This window comes from Toxotes jaculatrix, chromosome 18, assembly GCF_017976425.1.
Source record: "Toxotes jaculatrix isolate fToxJac2 chromosome 18, fToxJac2.pri, whole genome shotgun sequence".
Taxonomy (NCBI): domain Eukaryota; kingdom Metazoa; phylum Chordata; class Actinopteri; family Toxotidae; genus Toxotes; species Toxotes jaculatrix.
The window spans coordinates 17053358-17074075 of record NC_054411.1 but is presented as its reverse complement, the minus strand read 5'-3'; the positions used below and the strand labels follow the sequence as shown (position 1 = coordinate 17074075).

The 20718-nt window shown below is 41.1% G+C and overlaps 1 protein-coding gene across 1 annotated transcript in view; it reads left to right on the top strand.

The window, feature by feature from the left end:
* Positions 1-15063, top strand: part of grb2b (growth factor receptor-bound protein 2b) — a 28455-nt gene extending 13392 nt beyond the window's left edge. The window contains exons 3-6 of the mRNA XM_041062658.1: positions 7770-7867; positions 11086-11208; positions 11905-12073; positions 14187-15063. Coding sequence (XP_040918592.1) covers positions 7770-7867; positions 11086-11208; positions 11905-12073; positions 14187-14372 — 576 coding nt within the window. The 3' untranslated portion in view covers positions 14373-15063. The remainder of the gene's footprint in view (positions 1-7769; positions 7868-11085; positions 11209-11904; positions 12074-14186) is intronic.
* Positions 15064-20718: the final 5655 nt, after the last annotated feature.

The following is a 20718-nucleotide window of genomic DNA, read 5'->3' as shown; positions in this document are numbered from 1 at the left end:
ATTACAAGAGTGTTACAAGCCTTCATTTGCTAGAATCCAATATAATCTCTTCCTCTGTTTCTCTCTGCATCAGGGTGGCACTCATTGCCTCCATGGTTCTGGCCTGTCCTGATCTCAGTCTGCAGGCTCCCCTGCTGGGAGCAAAGGAGGTCAAACTCATTTTGACGGCTTTTATGTGGGTTTTTTTTTTCCCCTAACACTGTTTTGCTAAACAAAGCAAAAAGAGGACGTGTCTGGATCTTCACACCACCAAACCTGCTGTGATTATAAATCTCCCTCTCCCTCCGTGTCATCAGTCCGGAGCAGTGCAGCTATTTGTCTTTTGTGATAACACGCGACCCACCTTTACTAAAGACCTGATCCCAGAGTCTCTGCTGTCTACTGTCCCAGATACTGTGCTGTTTAGGGGGTGAATCCGTTTGTCCCCTGTGTAAGATCCGGTGCCTCACCGATCACCACTGCTGCCAGGATGTCAAAATAGCAGCCCTCAAATTCCAGTCCTGCAGGACAGCCACACAGTTGGCACTGCCACACACACACGCACACACACACACAGATGTGCTCAGGCATCTCTTTGGACTTTTGCAATCTTTTTGGCCTTTTCCCCACTTTCTTCTTTGAGCCACATCCACCTGATGCCTTAATGCTGTCTGGTAAAATCACAGTTTAAGACTGACTGAGCCACTGCCTTTACAGGAACTTTAAACTGTCTCCATGGCAGCTTTTTAAGAGGGTGCATAATCTACAAATTCTGAATTCTTCAGACATTTCCGTTCTTTGCCAGTAATAGATCTATTATGGTCATGAAACTGCTAGAGTGGTAAAATTTTTTAGCTGATTTTTTATTTTATTTTTTTTAATAGTTTCACATCGTCTCCAGTAAGTATGAACGTGAACTGAGGGCAAATGCTATGTTTCCCTGAAAATTTGTTGCCTTATTGAGTTACAAAGAACCACTTCCTTATCCAGTCTTTGTGATTCTGAGGAACTGTGTTCAGTATTATGTAATATAAACCAAATTTGTTCTTGTTGGTTAGGAATTGAGCATGAAGGGAGAAATGGTCTCACTCTTCAGATCTGCGGTGCACTTCTTGGGTTTCTTAAAATACAGTACCAGTCAAAAGTTTGGACACAACTTCTCATCCAGTGGTTTTTCTTTATTTTTATTACTTTCTACATTGTAGATTCATACTGAAGACATCGAAACTATGAAGGAACACATAAGGAATTATGTAGTTAACAAAAAAAGTGTTAAACCAACCAGAATATGTTTTACATTTTAGATTCTTGATTCTTCTCTTTAGATGCTTTGATGATAGCTTTGCACACTCTTGGCATTCTCTCAGTTTCAGACCACAGGTGTGCCTCGAGTTAATTTGTTGAATTTCTTGCTTAATGTGTTTGAGAGCATCAGTTGTGTTTTGCAGAAGAAGGGTTGGTACACAGTTAACAGCCCTATTTGACTACTGTTATAATCCATATTATGGCAAGAACCACTCAGCTAAAGCTAAAAATAAAGAAAAACCGCTGAATGAGAAGGTGCTTCCAAACTTCTGACTGGTACTGTATGTATTTCCTCTCAGCTTTGCTCCACTGGCTCTTATTACCAGTGGCTGACTTTGATTTTGCATAAAACCATGTACAGTCATAATTTTCTGTGGTCTGATTAGATAACCAAACGGTGTTTGTTGTTGTCATGGTTGCCGTCTGGTGAGCAAATAAGCAGAAGGGGCTTTATCAGGTCCATTAAAACTGACAGACCCAACATGCTTCGGCTTCTGAGGTTCTGATGAAGCTTTAGCTTGTTTGTCTTCCTCTCTGGCCGACCTGCCGCACGCTCAGATTAACTCACACTCCAGGGTAATCCCAGCTCCTGATTTATTGCAAGTCTGCGTGGGCTGTGCAGACATGTGGTTTATTTAGCATCTTGTTTTCTCTGCCCCCACTGTCTGTCTCGCTTTGTACCTCACTTTCTACCTCCATCTTGTGTTCAGTAAGGGGGTCCGATGTGCAGCTTATGCAATAATGACTCTAGCTTGGTTCTTTCTTCCAACATACTTACTGTTATACAAAGGATTTTCTTCGTGACATTCAGTTATCGGTGGCCAGGAAAAGGAAAGTAAGGATTTCAGTCTAATCTCTTCATGATCATCACTTACGCCCCATCCAACTTAAAGCCAAGACCCAGTAAAAATCCATATATGCACTGCTTTGGTGTAAACAGTGAACATGGATTAAAATAATAACTACAGGATTACTTCATGGACCTGACAGAAACCCTGTAGTGACCCAACAATAGACAGTGACAGCAGTTTCTGTCCTTTTTCAGTCATGATTTCTGTCCATCTAAATAACAAAAATACTTCAACATGATTGTAGGATGTGAGTCACTGCACTAACTTTTAATTCAATGACAGAATTAAAGAAAAAAAAAGCTATTATGTTATTATGCTCTCCACATTTCTTAAATTAATCTGCAGTGCAAAGACAACATATCTTGGGAGTATTATTGATGACAATGAAACATAAGATGCTGTATAATTTCATGATTTTACCGAGACTTAATGAGTTAACAGTTGTAGCTTTGGGTCTTGCAGGAATGACAGCTACCCATGTTTGTGGGTGGAAGTGCTATATCTAATATTTTAGTGTGTGAGAGAGCGAAAGAAAGAAAGAAAGGGGGAGGAGGGAGTCTGCAGTGGCAGCTGTGGAGGAGATAATCCCTGGCCTGGACCTTAGCCTCTCATATAGGAACTCCTACAACTATTGTGGCTCAATCAGATTAAAAAGACAAAAAAAAGAGAAAAAAAATGAGAGAGAGAGAGGGAGGGAATGCCTGTCATCCACAGAAGTGCAGTAGCACAATGCTGGCTCAGCTTGGAACAGAGAGACAGAGCTCAGTCAAACACAATGCTGCGGTTGTCTCCTCTCTGTATGGTTAAGAAAAACTGCCAGCCAAGCAAATATTTTATTTCTGCTTTTCCTCACGGGCTGCCTTTCTTCCATTTTTGAGAGCCACCAGATAGACCAGTAAGCATTCAGTTCAAATGTCACTGTCTGTGCTAACCATTTTCAGTGGCCTTTATTTGCTATGTTCTCAGGATACGGTTTCTCAGAATAAACAGTCGCCATTTTAATCTCCAGGATAAAGGTCTTTTTTTAAACAAACAACAAACAAACAATTCTAATAACAAAAAAGATGACACAGAGGGGATGGGCAGTTGTGTGATGGCACATGTTTTAGTCTTGTTTGAGATGTATATTCAGAAGATGTTAAACTTTACTCACAGCAAATGTTTGATTTTCTGGAAATATTCTGGAAATACACTTATTCATGACAGATAAGAACATCGATGCCAGCCTCATTTCTGTATGGTAAATATGAAGCTACAGCCAGCAGCCGGTTATCTTAGCTTTGTTCAAATACTGGAAACACAGGGCAACAACTAGCCTGACACAGCAGCTTTCAGTAGTCTCCACTGGTTGCCTGATCCAGATCCAAGAAACAGTGTGGCACATAATCCACTGTAAAACAGCGAACTGTTGTTTTTACACTTACGTTTTTGTGTGGATCAAACTAATGAGATAAAACATGTTGATTAATGAGCTTTAGACGTGCTGATGGAGCTAGACATGCTGACTGTAGCCTTGTATTTAACAGGCACATATGAGAGTGGTATTGATATTCCCATCGAACTTTGCACCAGGAAGTGAATAAGCATATACCACAAAATGTCAGCTATTTGGTATTACATTAGACAGTGTGCTGACCACAGCATGACTCCATCTGTGGTCGCAAAATTGCCAATTTAGGTCAGTAGTACTTGGTGACAGTGTTTGAGAGGCTGTTTAACCTGACCATGTGTTGACATATTTGGCAGAAGTGAGGGAAGTTTCTCTGTAACTGCAGCTATTTATTTTGGACTGATTACAACAGACCACTTCTCCCACTCTTTGGCTGTCTCATTGTTCATCACTCTGTTTGACGTCTGCTAAGTTTTAGGTACGGCTGTACAAATTTTCTGTAATGAGCTGGAACTAGGCTGTGGACTTCATATGTTATTTGAGTTATTTTGTCTGGACAAGTTAGTCACTTGTTTGTTTAATGGATCTTTAAGAACCATGCATCACTTTGTCAGCTGAGCGCTCATTCCACAATAACACAACAGTGGATGTAAACATACTACACCAAAGATTTGACCTCAATTTGTTCCATTTGGATGTCAGCTGAGTTAGTATTATAGGTTTACATTCAGAACAAAGAGGACACCAAAAAAATGTAATTATAAATGAATAAAATTCAAATCTCAGATCTCTGCATCAGACGTAGACAGAATAGAGTGGGAAACCCCCAGTGCAAACAGTGGCTTGTTTTCAAATCTCCTGGAAAATTCACTTAAGCATCTTAGCAATTCAAATAAGCTCAGGCGTACATTATATTGCAGCACCTGCTGTGCTCTATTATTAACTTTGGTTGTAGACTGGATAATTACTTAAGGTTACTGAAGTTCACGGGGACTGGTGGCACATTACTGTCTACCAGACAGACTCTCTTTCTCAGCCATGATAGAGTGCGTTGTATGGAGGCATATGATTTATCAGTGATACAAGTTAATGGTGAACTGTGTGAGATGTATGGCTGCTCTACTTTTTGGATGTTGTAGACCCTTAATATTACTTTATTCTTCTAATGAAATGGAAAACCTGAAGTGCAGTTCTTATTTTACTTCGTAACAGTGTACTTAGTGTCAGTGTCTTTCGAGTAATTCATGCAGTTAAGAAAGTTTTTGTTGGCTTTCCCCCGGGGCGGTGGATCAGATGCAGGGTCAGCTGAACAGCTCTGCTGGAGCTGGTAGGGTTTGAAGGCCACTTCAGCAGAGCGGATGCTTGCCAACAAAGTGGGTTTGGGCCTGGGTGGTGAGGATGGAGCATCGTCTCTCTGACTTCTTGGCAGCTCTGCCACCTACAACTCTGTAGAAGAGCACATGTTGTACTCCTACAGTACGAGTTGCATTTCATCTTTGTGTATGTTTTTTTTTTCATGTTTCTCGGCTGCAAGTGGTGGAAGTGGTACAGTCTTGTTCATGTGTATGCGTGATGAAATTCGGTCTCGACATTCCCAATGACTAACTCTCCACAGCACCTCTTCCTTCCACCCAGCGCTCCTGAAACACCCTGGGGGCAGGCACGCTGCGCTGTGTGCCTGATTCCTTGGATCTCTTTTACTCCAGCACACATAGATCAAGCAAATCAGTCACTTGCACCGTCACATGTTGATCATGACTGTGAGCCCAGGGCAGTGTTTTACTATCTCAAAATGAGTTTTCCTGTGAGTCAGTGGTTAGTGCGACAGCAACACACGCAGCACTTAATTAAATCAAACACTTGATGTGTTAGAAATGCACAAGATATGGAGAGTGTGTGCATGTGTTGTTAGCTGAAAGCAAAGGGCGGGCAGGGTCATTTGGAGTTCACGGTATCAGTAACGCTGAAGCCCTGACACGCCACTACAACGTCTGGCGGTTGGGCGGCCTGCTGCCTGCAATCACACACAGGTTTGGCAATGTTTTGTTTGGCATGTTGGCATGAGTCGTCCCTTACCAACGGCAGTTTGGCTGGTTGAGCATGTTGAACGTTGGTAAAAGCAGGATCACTGAATGACACAATATACTTGGTCATTTCGTCATATGTTTCACCTCTGCCCTTCAGCCATGCTAACATCATGGTCTGACATCGTGGCCAGACATTCACAGTCAGAAAATCTGACTCGCCTACTGGTTCCAGTGATCCCCTGACGTAAATTTGTTGTTTTTCTTGTTTTTTTTCCAGTGCAATGTTGCAGCAGTTGTGTGGATGGATTGCCAGAATATTTGCTACTACTATTCAAGGTCTTTAGGGGATAAATTCTAATGACTTTTCCTGTAGCCACCAGCAGGTTAAAGTGTTCATTTCTTCAGTGAAATTGCTCAAGGTCTAATTGACGACTGATTGACACAAAGTTTAAGACATTCATGGTTAATAGACTGTGGTGACCCCCTGACTTCTCCACCAGCACCATTAAGAATTTCACATTTTTGGTTTTCATTGGAATGTCTCTAACCGTTGGATTCATTGCTGTGAAATTTGACAGAGACATTTGTTGTCCCCTAAGGATGAATTTTAATAACTTTAATCCCCTGACCTTTCATCTCATGCCATCATCAGACCATGGGCTGACGGTGCCAGCACAAACGTAAGCAGAGACCGACCTGCATGTCGGCAGTCAGCTGGCCGCGAGGCCACACAGTGTCAGATCAGTCAGCCTTTTGAAAGTGCTAGTTCTTAAAGGTCGGTTTGGTGTGTCAACATACAGCCCAGAGGCTAAGGCCCTTTGTTTGAGTCTTGGCTCAGACAGCGCCACATTGACTAGCGTAAACACACAGACCCTGTCCGCCTCTTCCCATCCCTCTGTTTAACACGATTTACCCCCTATATCTATAAGGCCACTGTGTTCCACACACACATACACATGTACATACACCTACCCCCAACCCCACATATGCTTTTGGTCCAATGCCACTCCCTCATCCAGTAATGTAGGTCTTGTGCAGGGTTAGCAGCTGGGAGGGCCTGTGACAGCTGGCATTCTGCAAGCTCACTGGTGCAAATAGACCCAGGCAACTCACACTATACAGGGGCCAATTGGACAGCTGTCCTGGGCTGGGCTTAGTGGACATTATGAATTTAAGGGGAGAGAAAAAGGGAGGCAAAGAAAAAAAAAAGGAGTGATTTAGAAAATAAAGAGACATGAAAAATGAGTCTGTCTTTCATCAACAGTCTTTTTTTTTTGTCTGATGTTTTGTGTTTGCCAGTGTGCAGCTTTTCTTTTGGCAGCAGACTCGGGTGATGCTGCATAAAGGATTGCATGCCAGCCTTAACCAAAAAGGTCTTTTTTTTTTTTCTCTGAATTATGCAGAAGAGATGCAATCAAAGATAGTGAAAGAAATGGCTTTTAGCAGACTTGACCCGAGTAATTCGTGTGAGTAAAACTAGAGTCATTCTTCAAATCAGGATTGTGCCTGACTGCTCCAAGAGCCGAACAAAGGGACAGCTCGGTTGTGTGTCACCTGCATTGCATCCTTTTCCGTTTCTTTTGCTTTTCAGCCTTTAAACCCTGCTGATCTGTGGTGGCTGTAAGTTATCGAATGGGCTTGGACTGCTTCTTGCAGCGTCATTCTTATGGCAGCTGGATGGCTCATCACTGTTGCTTAGTTTTCCTCTGAAGTTTGCTCACGTCTAGATGTTGTTGAAAAGCAGAAACACAGGAGCGTTGCACACTCCTTTTCCTCGTTAACGTTATTGCCTGTCGTTATTTTCTTACTGGTAGATCAGCTGCTGTAGCAGGAAGGTTCGTTTCCTTCAGCACGTTTACAACTAGCCTCACACTCTGACAAAGTGGCACATGCCTGTTGACTTGGACACACATGGATGCACCACTAGCTCAAAACACCTGCACTGTAGCTTTACTCTGTCAGACATGAATGCCCTCACAGCTGTCTCTGTGTCACTGAGGCGTATTTCTAAATGAGTCTCGCTAGTTTTGAAGTTGCCTAATATTTGCCAAGCAGTTCTCCAGCGTACAGCGCATGCACATCCTTCCGAAGTTACAGGAAATTAAATCAATTGCCGTAAAGCTAAATTTAGGTGGGTGGTTGCTTTCCATTGTTTACACTTGTACGTGGCACTAACCTGAACAATTTCTCTTTCTCTCTTTCCTTTGTCAACACTAGGTATTAAATGAAGAGTGCGATCAGAACTGGTACAAGGCAGAGCTAAACGGAAAAGACGGCTTCATCCCCAAGAATTACATAGAGATGAAAGCCCATCCGTAAGTATTATGCACACAGCTTCCTCTAGCATAAGTTATACAAGTTACAGCACATGAGTTTCAGCTGCCCATTTTTTTCCCCCTTCTCCCTCTATTGAACATGAACTGTCAGTTTCTTAGTTTGACTAGGTTCTAACACTGTCCTGCTCAGCCTTATACGTCTTGAGTGTATGCAGTACCTTGGCTTGTGTATGTGTGTGTGTTAAACCACTTTAGACAACGCCTGGCAAAATCCTTAGAGGACATTACCTCTGGACCAGCGTTCAGTGCCAGATTAGCTCTTTATTAATGTGCTCGAGGCCTCTTACACTTAATTGAATATTGACCTTATTGCATCATTGCCGGAGAGCTATCAGATTTCTTTTTTTTCCTTTTTACAAGAGGGAAGTTATTGTGTTGGGCTTATTTAAGCTTTTTTACTGCTGTTGTCGTTTTGTTTTTTTGTTGTTTTTTTTTTTGCCCTTTATACCAGTGTATAAATTATGCTCAATTGATTGTAGTTGTCATTGTGGTGACAGGAAGTCAATATTCAGCTGGGCCTCATACGTCTTTCACAATCATTTTAATGGATATTGTCAAAGGTGTTAGAGCTCTTATACAGATTTTCAGCACTTCCGTACTAAATGCAGTGATTTCAATAAATGAATATGCATATTGAAAGGTAGCGCGCACACTTATCTTAGCTATGTGTGATCACATTTGACAGATTTGCGTGAGCAGTTATCACTGCCTGTCTCACACAGGAGGTAAAGTTCGCTTCTCAGATTGATCATTATTGTAAAATTACTTTCTCGTCAGGGGTTTGGGATTAATTTTCCGGCCTCCCACTCATACCAACCACATCAAAGAGGGCAGGAAAAGGCAGTGCCATTTAGCAGGCTGTGCAAGAGCCCATATTTCTACAAGAGAAAACAAGAGAAGATCTGTTCAGGTGCTTTCTTGTAACCACTTAGGCAGTGAAGTGGGGAGTTATATAACAAATCCTGTGTTTCATAGTAGGTAAACGTGTCATGAATTTGAATACATATTTTTAAATATTTAAAACATGACTCTACCCATTACAAAAAAAACCTTATTCCAGCACATAATGCGATCATTGTCGGTGTGTGTTTCTGCATATGCTCATCTCTGTCCAGGCTGGGTCAAAGCACCGCCCCCACCTGCCCCCTACTCTAGGCTCACTGCTTGGTAGTTGTTATTTATTTATTTATTTATTTATTTATTTATTTATTTAACAGCATCATACATTTGCTCTCCGTGAGTTGACAAACACCAGAAAGTCACATTTAAGGCTTTGTAGCTATAATATGCAGAACAGTTATCAGAACGTATCAAGCAACATTCCAATTAGTGTGGGTTTTTTTTTATCATCTATAAAAACTTGTTTTGTTTGCTTCCTTATGTGCATGGTAACATAGAAGCAGAGTTAAAAGAACCGGGCTGGTGCAAATGCTAATTCAACACATTCAGTCTCTGCTTTTCATAATAAAAGCTTTCCTGTGAAATGACTTGTTTTCATTGTGAAATAGCCCGTGGGCTGAATTCCCACTGAGGCGAAATCCACCTCAGCCTTCAGTGACTGTGAGATTTCTGTCTAATGTCTCATGTTGCTTGTCCTGATGGGCTCTGAAGTAAAGTCGTGTGTAGCAGCTTCCTAAGACGTCAACAATGGAGCTGCTTTTCAAAATATGTTCCTTTGGTGAGCCCCACTTCTCAGTATGATTCGAATCACACCTGTGTTGGCGCAGTAGAAAATTGTGGTGCGCTACTCTGAAATTTCAGTATGATGCAACCTTGGGGTTTTGGTTTGAGTGTAATAGCTTTCATTTTATAGTTTGTTGTCAGGTTGTAGGTTTGTTTTACATTTTTACTAAGAAAACTATCCTGTACAGTAATGGACCACAAGCAGGGGTGATGGGGCAATGATGTGGCTGGAGTTTGCCTTTGTCTCCCATTGTGGTGACAATAAAGCGCCACCCGAAAGCACCAGGCACTCACACAGCTCAGCAGACATGCTCACACAGCTGGGCTATACAGCAGGGCACAATACAGCTCCAGTACTGGCTCTGCTCCAAGTCCTTGTGCACAGAACAGTAATATTGTTTTTGTGGCTGATGCTTGGGTTTGTGTGACAGTTTGAGAATAAAAGTGATGCTACAGCATGAATCCTGAGAGCATTTCTACATCATGTGGACAGAGGTGTGCGTGTGTGTGCACCTGATGTTAACACCAGTCGTTCTCCTCCTCCTGTCGTTTCCTTGGCTCCGGTAATTGCTCCGCTATCACTTTTATCAGACAGGGAAAGAGACTCGGTACGCAGGCTTCCTGTGCCGGCAAGCACCGATACAAAGCAGATTAAGAGTTGGTCATTTCATTATTGATTTTCACTTACGTGTAAAGGAGCCGAGATGTCATCTTTTGGCCGACTGTACTTTTTAATTATTTACACGAGTAAAGAGCTTTCACTCGCTTTGTCTCCCATTTCTCTCTTCCTCTCTCTATCCATCCTCATCACACTCATTTATTCCCTCTGTCAGGGCTTTCTCAATCTGATGTGTTAGTAGCATATATGCAACTAAAAATAAATGTATGCCACTTAGAATGTGATTATAAACTTACCTGTCAGAACAATTATAGAGCAAACTTTTTTTCCAACTATTATTAGGTAATGACCTCATCTACTTCCTGGTGCGTGGATGGTCAGGGCAGCTTCAGAGAATTGTCCCATGCTTGTGTAATTTTTAGCCAACTTCCTTGTGTGTGCTTGGAAGGTTTACAGAGCTCTCTTTGTATGGCCCAAAGACCAGTTAGAATAAATCCTGAATTCCTTTTAGTTCTGTGTATATTTTAGCTCATTGGTGGATCAGTGGTTAGCACTGTCCTCACTGATGCCTGTCGGTAAGCAGGTGGTGTGATGTTTGTGTGATGTTCGCACTGCGGTCTTCCTCCCACTGTCAACAGACTTTCAAGTTTGCTAAACTGCTCATAGGTGTGAATGTGAGTGTGTGTGTGTGTGGTTGTTTATGGGTGTTAGGTTTGTGCTACGCCAGTGACCTCAGTGAAAAGTCTATGTTAATCAATGCTGACCTAGGATCGCCAAGAACAATAAGCAGCATTAAAAAAAAAAAGGACTGTCGTAGCACTGTTGCTACTAAATTATCATGTAGCGGCTCAAGATTTGTCAACTCTCACCGGTCTCTGTTTTGTTGGTCCTCCAGGTGGTTCTTCGGGAAAATTCCCCGGGCCAAAGCAGAGGAGATGCTAAACAAACAGAGGCATGATGGGGCCTTCCTTATCAGAGAGAGCGAGAGTGCACCAGGGGACTTCTCCCTCTCTGTGAAGTAAGTAGCACCACACAAGTGTATCACGTGGAGGCAGGGGGCATGGGACATGATTCATGCTCACACTGTATTCTATAAATGCAACAACATTTAACTTACACCAGTTGACAGTTTCCTCACAACTGATCACATTCATAAGTTTCCATACTTGGTGTGTCTGACTCATTAGCACATCCACTTCCTTATTCTTGTGAAGTCTCAGCACTGCCCTCTGGTGACCAGTGCTGTGGACATTTGTATGGTGTGTGCTGGAGAATCAGCTGCTTTGTTTTTTTTTTTAGCTGACACATACACAGCTCATTTCCTTTTATTTGTCTGTTTCCATTCTGACCTTTGCAAAAGACTCATCCGTTCATAGCGGGTTACATGTAAAGCTGGTGCTAAGATATGGATCTTAATTACTGTCTGGACTGACTGTCCTGATTCCACCTGGGCAACTTGTATTGAATGTCAGTGTGTTACTGGCATGACTGATTCATTTGACTAACACTTACCAGTCTATCACAGACACGCCTGTTTGATAAGTGAGGTTCACATTTGTGTGTGTTCCTCTACGTTTCTTATAATCTGTGCTCTGCCTTCCAAACAGCTCTTCATGGCTGTCAGAAATTGTTCCTTCTGTGCTCTTAAATACTGTAAAAAAAAAAAAAAAAAAATCCCCTCCTCATAGCGTTTCCTCCTTGTGACCTTCTGCAGGTTTGGAAATGACGTCCAGCACTTCAAGGTTCTTCGCGATGGGGCTGGAAAGTATTTCCTATGGGTGGTGAAGTTTAACTCCCTCAACGAGCTGGTGGACTACCACCGCTCCACCTCAGTCTCCCGCAACCAGCAAATCTTTCTGCGAGACATAGAGCAGGTCCCCCAGGTAAGAACTGACACTGTTAATACTGAGTGCACTCTGGGAGCGAGGCTTTCACCCCAGTGGCAGAAAAACTACTTTTAAAAATGGTAACATGTTGTGACACGGCCTCTTTAAGATTTATTACAAAACAATGAACTCACTAGGATGATACACGCTTGTTTAGATATTTTCCCCTCCCTCCAGTTTCTGTCACTTGTGGGGAAGTCCTGCACTCTGCAGAACCAGAGACAGCATGTTGGTTGTCAGCTTTAACCACACATGAACGTAGTGTAGCAGTGTAGCCTGCAGAAATGTTTACTGTGAATGTTGCTACTTCCAGTGAGCACAGGTGGCGGTTGGTAAAAGAGAATTACGATCAGGGTGAGACAGAATGCCCCATAAAGCTGTATGTGTTAGAAATGCCAATGGTTCACATTCAGTCATTGGTCGTGTACTCAGCTGGTGTACGAACGCACTGATGGTTTTGAAATGGCAAAATGTCGATATTTTGCTTTGCTATAAAAAGCAGATAAGTTGATAAGACGGGCGTCGAAGGACTGCCTTCTCTGTGTTATCACATCTTCAGCTGGACATCTTTAAATAACTCCTCACACTCTGTTCTGCTTTCGGAAGAAGTCATTTACATAACACTCTCTGGGTTAAGTGGTTAAAACGTGCCTACTATACATTCCTTACTTTTAAGTTTATTCACATTTATTCTATACTTTATGAGTGAAATATAAGTTTGAGATACAGCTATAATTCCTGCTTGTAAAAAATAAAATGTGGATGGGGTATTGTGGGTTGGCAGATGTAAGATCTCGTAACATGATGCATATGCAAAATATGCATTTTATAAACATTCCATTTAGTAGGTTGGTTCACCTGAGAGGAAGTATTCAAAATACTGCACCACTCAAAGTCATATATGTTATATATTAAATATTATATATTTAACTATTACAGCACTAATTAGGAAAAAATAGAAAATAGAAAGAATCTTTTATGAACTCAACTCAACTCTCTGAGTGAGTGTGATGTGAATCCACAGTGTTATTCTCTGAGTTCATACTAACACTGAGCCAGTAGCTTGATCATTGTGGTCATGACGTTTATTTGTATTAATCTCATTCATTGTTGAACCATGAATAAAAAATGGGTTTGTCCTCTACTGAGCTTTTATAAGAAATATATGAAAATATATTATTTATGTTTTTAATTTTTTACTTTATTTTCATTCAGCATCTGTTTATACAGCAGCCTCCACAAATACATCAATACACACTTGTATCTTAGCTGGGTACTTGTGACACAGTCATTCTAAATTAAACCCCAGATAAAGACAATTGTTAAACAGGCAGGAGTAAGGGTTATTTGTGTAACTACCGGTATATAAAAAAAAACACAAACAAACATATAACAGCTTCTCAGTGAGAACTATTCAGATTTAATTTCACCTGTGCTGTGATACTTGCGTCTATCTGGACGTCTGTCCTCCTGAAAGCAGAGCGACGACAGAGAGCAGTTCTGAAATCACTTAAGCTGCGGTGAAGTTGCAGCTTGCAGGTTTTAGGGACAGCTGCAGGGGAAAGACGACAGGAAACGTGACCAAAGCCACTCAGAAAATAAAGAGACGAGAAAGAAGTCACAGGTAAGACAGAGAGAGGGAAAGAGAGACAGTGATGGGGGGGGGGGGGGGGGGTCAGAGCAATTCTGTATGTGAGAGAAAGCTAGTTTAGACGACATTATGTAGAGAGATGCAGCACCTCTTGTTGATTGAGTATGAGTATGAGTATGAGTATGAGTATGAGAGGAGTGAAATTTCCCCGCAGGTTTTTTTGCCCCCATGTTATTAATCGCAGTCACAGAATGTACACCTTGTTGGATATTATCCTTCATATAAAGTACAGATCTTATAGCCCCAAAGTCATTCTCTGAATTAGATGATTGATGAGGGTCAGCTACTGAATGAGTGAATGTTTACTTAGACATCACCCTTAACTTAGAAATTAGTTGTGAATGTTTCAGAGTTGTTTAAAAATAAATAAATAAATAAATAATCAGATTTCATCCCTGTTTTTGTCGTCACTGTGCTAACCTGTGTCACAACCTCCTCTCCCTTCTTTCGATTGCACAGCATCCCACATACGTGCAGGCACTCTTTGACTTCGACCCCCAGGAGGACGGTGAGCTGGGTTTCCGACGCGGCGACTTCATCCAAGTCCTGGACAACTCTGACCCCAACTGGTGGAAAGGAGGCTGCCACGGCCAAACGGGCATGTTCCCCCGCAACTACGTCACGCCTGTCAATCGGAACATGTAAACAGTCAGACCATGTAAACAAGAACAACAGCCACAACACAGGAACCATCACCACCACCACCATCATCATCATCGTCATCATCATCGTTCTTCATCAGCCCCCATGCAAACCCCACCCCCCCAACCACCCCTTCACCCCGTCTTGGCCATTCCACGATAACAGGAGCAGACAGGAAGAATGCAAACAACTGAAAGAGAGGGAGTGAGAGATAAAACAGGAGTAGTGCTGTCGTAGGCGTCGCTGTGTGGGTGGCAGCTGAGCAAAATCAACTTTTACTTGTGCTGAGAATGTTCACCGCCTGAGTGAACGCCTCGGTGGGGATTGAACTGTCTTTGAGGGAAATCTAAATGCAGAGAAACTAAAGCGTAGTGCAACAACCATGAAGATAACCAAATGATTCTACCGCTCCCACAGCTGCTTCTGTCTTCTCCTAAACTTCTTAACATTCTGCCTTTCTTTTGTGTTTTCTTTTCTTCTTTTGCCGCATGTTGTTTTAATCTACTAAATGAAATGCCTACCGATGAGTCCTAACTCTGTTTTAAAGAAAAAAGACAAAACTTAAAAATATATTAAAAAAAAAAAAAAAAAGAAGAAATGATTTTAAAAATGTAAAAAAAAGAAGAGAGGAAAGAAATGATGCCATCTACAGTACAGCAAGTTTCCATGTTTATGTTCATTGGCACGTGAGCATTGTACATCAGCCATTGGCTGTATAAATAAATCAACTATAGAGAGAATCCATTTTTTAAGAATATATATTATATATTTGTATGTGTTTGTCTGTTTTACCTCTCATCACAAATTGTGTTTTTTTTTTTCCATTTGTAAATTATGTTCGGTCCTTTTGTTCGTCTGGATAAGACCTAGTAGCTCTAGAATGTGCTGAATTGTCAGTCAGGCTTTTTTTTTCCTTTTTCTTTTTTTTTTCTGAATCTATCTGAGGGCTCTCAGATAATACGGCATGATATTTAAGGGGTTATAAGTTCCATTTGAAAAGGTTTCTCTTTTCTATAATGCAAGGAGAGTAAAAGTTAATGATAAGAGACCTGAGAAGAAACTAATTCTATCAGGAGGCTAACGTTGACCAGCAAGTAGAGCCATGAATGCTGCAAGAGCTGTTGTATTATGAGGCCCTGTATAAAGGTCAGCCACCTTTTCAAAGCCAATGTATTTATTGCAGCCATTTTACTTGGGCAGTGAATGTAGCTGACTGAGTCCATAGACATTAACATGAGGGAAGCAAGGTCAGAGAACTGAACTACACAACCACGCAAGGGATTTTAAAAGACATGCTGAAATAGTAATGTTGTCGATATTCACTTAAAAAAAAAAAAAAAAAAAAAAAGAGAGAGAGTGGTGTATGAGGATATGTACAGGTAGTTAACATGCATATTCAAACACATTCATTACATGCATGCATACGCAGACGCTCTCCTCCTTGTTATACCTGCACGTAGCAAAGAGGGCTGAGTTTGGATAATCACATTGTGTAATCACCAGTGCAGATCTGCAGCTGGCACAGATTAACAGTCCAGAAAACTGAGAGATTGTCTTTTATGCTAAAAGTTGAGAGATCAGCTTAAAAGATGTAAAAGATTTTTTTTTCCTTTTTTTTTTTTTTTTTTTTTTTTTTTTTTTAAATCCTTTGTCCAATGTGGTGTGTGGTCAAGCACTTTTTTTTTTTTCTTGTCATACGTTTTATTTCTGGTCCAGTGTGTGTGTTTGTTTACTGTGTTTGTGTTACTGGTTTCTGTTTTCTTGTTCTCTCTGGATAGTGCCTTTCTCTCTGGTGTTTCAGTGTCTCCGACCTGCTACTTTGAGCCCCCTCCCTTTACGGGGCCTGCCAGTCCTGCAGTGAGAAACAGTGTACATAATCTAGCCTGTCCCATCCAGCAATGCCCTGCCCCGCCCCCTGCCCCTTGCCCCCTTCTCCTACATCAGCCCGCCTTCACCTTTGTCCTCACCAACATGGAACTCTTCTTATTTAAGTGTCTCTCGCCTTGTCTTACCTAATGATACGGTTTTGTTTTTGCTCTTTTTTTTTTTATTTGCATTTGTTTTTTGTTTTGTTTTGTTTTCAATTAATAAAATGCAATTATTAAAAAATGAGAATCATTTTTGTGGTTTGTGTTTTGGAAAAGACGCATCTCATACCTCACTCACGTTTAGCAGCTGGAAGATTCCCCAGAAGGGGAAGCTGTGCCGTCATTGTTATAACGGTTTGACAACTGTAGATAAAGAAAGTAGAACTTCTGCCATTTAAACATTTGCCAGTGTGAAGCAAACCAATCTTGTTATTCCTAACGTTTTGTTTGTGTGTGTGTACATTCAAGGTTTCAGATTTAAATGAACAGTGTGACATTTTGGGAAAAATACTCATTTGCTGACAGATTAGAAGAATGATACCAGAATGATAGCAGTGTTTTAGTTGTACTCCAAGTATGCACCTGGAGCCAGTGCCTCCTTATCTTAGCATAGCATAGAGAGGAAATAGGCACATAACCCCCTAAAAATCACAAATTATCTTCGTTATGCCTCAAGTTTGGTATTGACTGAACATGTGTTGATGTTCATGTTAAAATGTGTTGATTGGTGAGTTTCAGTGGTGCAGTTGGACAGGACCAGGCCAGCTGTCTCCCCCCACCCATCCCACCCTCCCATTTCCAGGCTTTTTGCTAAGCTACTGTACATATTTACCATACAGATGTGAGAGTCATATCAATCTTCTCAAAAAAGCACATAAGGGTATTACTTTAACAGACTGCAACAGTATTCCTTTAATACTTGGCTGTTTTTCAAAAATACCTTTGAGCACAGTTTGAAAACACAAAACCTCAGAAGCAGAAACTGCAGCTTTAACAGTCATTGCCTGTTGGGGGCGTAAAATAATATTCAAGTGGCGACAGTGTACGTTACTGTTTATTACTGATGTATCTAACAGGACAGGGTACTTGAATTTGGGTTACCTTGGCTAAATAGCAGCCCCAAGTAATAGTTACAGGATGGCATCTTGAATATTCCTTCATTTCTGGCCCAGTAAGTTGTGTGTCATGTTGTCAACAAACACAACACAAGCAAATAGGAATATGGCATAAACTTTGCCAAAATGATGCACCCTAAGCTAAAACCTCTGAGTGAAGACAAAGCTGTGTTTTCTTGACTGTGAATCTCACTTTTTATTTTTGAGAGGAAAGCTGGCTTTTTTTTCTGTTTTAAAATGTTATGTAGTCTTGATTCAACATTACTTTTGACCTTTTTCAAAATGTAAGATTCATTCATGTATCTTTCCACCTTCTACACAGTGGTTTCCATGTGGTACATGTGCAAGTACAAGTGCAGTATGATAATCAGCTTGCAGACCTGAAACTTGCTTGTGATGAGTCATCCATCGCAGTGAATATCAGGCAAGCTTTGATTTTTTTTTTGGCAGAATTGTCGTTGCTTGTTAACACAATTGAAAGCACGGATGCACGGGTTCTGTCTTTGTAGGAACCTCTAAAAAACAGAAATTTGAGAGATGGATTCATTAACTCTGAGAAAAAAAATCCTGGAAAATATAAATGTCACACTGTCACACATTTCACTGTTTTACACACACTCAGTGCTTAAGCTTATTTGACCTGTAATCTATGGGTTCAAACACCCAAATGAATAATAGGATGAATAAAAGGATTTATTCTTTGTGACATCCTGGCTTTTGGGGATCCAGGCACAGTTAAATAGTGCTGACTGTGTTGTGCTGCATCAAATCACATGGGCTTTGATCTAAAAAAAAAAATGCACTGGAAATCTGAATATTACGAAATTAGCAAACCGCGATTGAATGGGTGGCTGAGAAGGTTGCTGTGAGTCAGTGAGTAGTTTTAGCTAAACGCCAACTCAGTTACATTGGGCCACATGTCATTATGAAAGGTGTCAAAAGTGTCGCTCTCTCTCTCTGTCTCTCTCTCTCTTTCTGTCTCTGGAGGTGCAGATTGATGCGCATGTGTCAGTTGATCCGATGAAGAAGCAGTAAGCAGAAGCAATTTCTTGAAGAGGAGCCCGGGGTGCTCTGCATGCAGCACTCTGCTGCAGCCCAGCGAGATCTTTAGCGTCACGTTAGCCACGGTCTGCTGCACTGTCTGCTCCACATTTTGACTTTTAGCACTCAGAGTACCAATTTAGCTCTTCTCTCCAAACCGGCTCTTCTCGGGCCTTTACTTTTGTCACCGGCTGCTTTAAGCAGACACTGTTACATCAGTGTTGCTGTCCTCTTTCTAGCCCTCTCATCTGGAATGGATTCTAGTTATGAAAGAGATCAGCCTGCTCCAGTGCTTCTATTCATCTTTATGACATTTACCAGTAATACAACCCAGTGAGGTGATGGCACTGTGATCTCTGTTGACCACTAGTGCCTGCAATTCAAATAAAATCCATCTGAGGGTTTTCTGATGTACACTGTGTATATAAGCCTATTTAAAATTATAAGTAATTCATAACTGTGGGAGGCTTTTCTAAAAATAAAGCCCACGCAAAAACTCTGCCCCAGGAGCTTTGTGTCTTAAGCTCGACTAGGCTGTTTGCCATATGGTGCTGCTATAGTAGTCGACAACAGCCATGGCAGCATTAAAAGCCCACGGCTCTCCACTGCGTTTGGACGTTTTAAGATGATTTGAGGATTTGAAAGTGAGTAGGACATTTCGTGCAGCGTTGAGAAGATTATTGTTTGTGTGTGAACTACTGACCTGTTTGTGCCAGTCCCTCAGCATCATAATTATAGCCAATGATATTTTCAGTTCGGTCTAGACGCACATGGATTGACTTGGTTTTTCATAGATATTATGTGAGGTAAATATAACAGGATGTCTGGATTTGGTTTGATGTAAGAAGTAAGAACAGTTTGGGGAAACTGCATGGGATGCAGGGAGTCAAACTTATATATACGAATTATAGTTTTAATTATAGATTACTACCAGTACAGTATAGTACTTAATGAAGTGGCTGTTGAAACGTCAGTCAAATGACTACAAAGACACACAAAATTACCATAAAGAGATGAACAAAATAACTACAAACGGATGCAAAACCACTACAGAGAGATGACAAACTACAACAAAAAAGATGCAAAACAACTCCAAGGACATTCAAAACAACATGGAGATGCGAGATGACTACAGAGACAATAAATTTGTAAAACAATAGCCAAGAGATTTGACACAGCTACAAAGAGATGCAAAAGAGCACAAAGAGAAACATCCACATTTTTTAATCATTTTACAAATATGACCTGCTCCTTTAAAACTGTACACCCCTGATTCAAAAGTTTAAGTTTTCAAATCCTACATCTGACTGTTTCCCTCAGCTTGATCTCTTCAGAGTCTATTTCTGTCCACGTTTACAACTTTTATTGCAGAGGCAGAGTAACCCTCTCTCCCTCATGCAATATTTTAAATTATGACTCCTGTGGAAACAATCAGTCTCCCTGTGTAGGTGTCTGATATCAGATCACTCGTTTCAACTGTATGAATGCATGCATTTGTCTGGCATGCAAAGGTTGAGACTTTCCACTCCACACCCCACTGGCAAACAGATAGGTGAGACGAACACAAACACTCTCTGACACACTCCTGCCCTGTGGTGACCTTTGTGGCTGTTTTGAGGGCGCTTTTGGGGTCATATCAGGTGGCAATCTGGAATGTTGCATAAAGTTGCATACAAGCTAAAGTCTCTGCAGTTTATCTGATATATTCCCTCAGGACATTGTAGTGAGGCAGTTTAACTCATGCAAATATAGCCTGTACATTTCAAACACCGGAGCCTTTCTAGCCCAGCCAGCCTGTTACTGCTGCTGTAAAATGTCTCACAAATAGTTCGCAAAACAATCATTTAAGTTCAGAAAGTTCAGACAAGTACACATAACTGTGGGAGGAGAAATCCAGTTAAACTATTTCACTTTCTAGTATTAAAAAAACATCTGCAGTCAAATGTTGAAATAGGGAATATAAATATGGGAAATAATTTACGTGACAGAGTTTTTTTTTTTCTTTTACATCAATCAGACTCTATTGAGGCTGACTTGGTGTATTGAGACAAATAGACTTTTTCCTTTCAGTCATTTTTGGTCTATTACTGCCACCTACTGACTGATCTCCACAGATAATTCTACCTAGGAAAATCTAGTTAGTTTTGTCAACTTTCTGTCATTTTAAACTATAAAACAAGTCAAATGAGAGACCCAATATGTGGGCAAGATACAGAAAACACTATAAATTATAACACAGTCTACTTTAATGTAAGGTTTTTCAGTTTGGACTCTATAAAAGAAAATCTCAGCAGTCCATGCAATGTCGGGGGGCCAAACAATGGG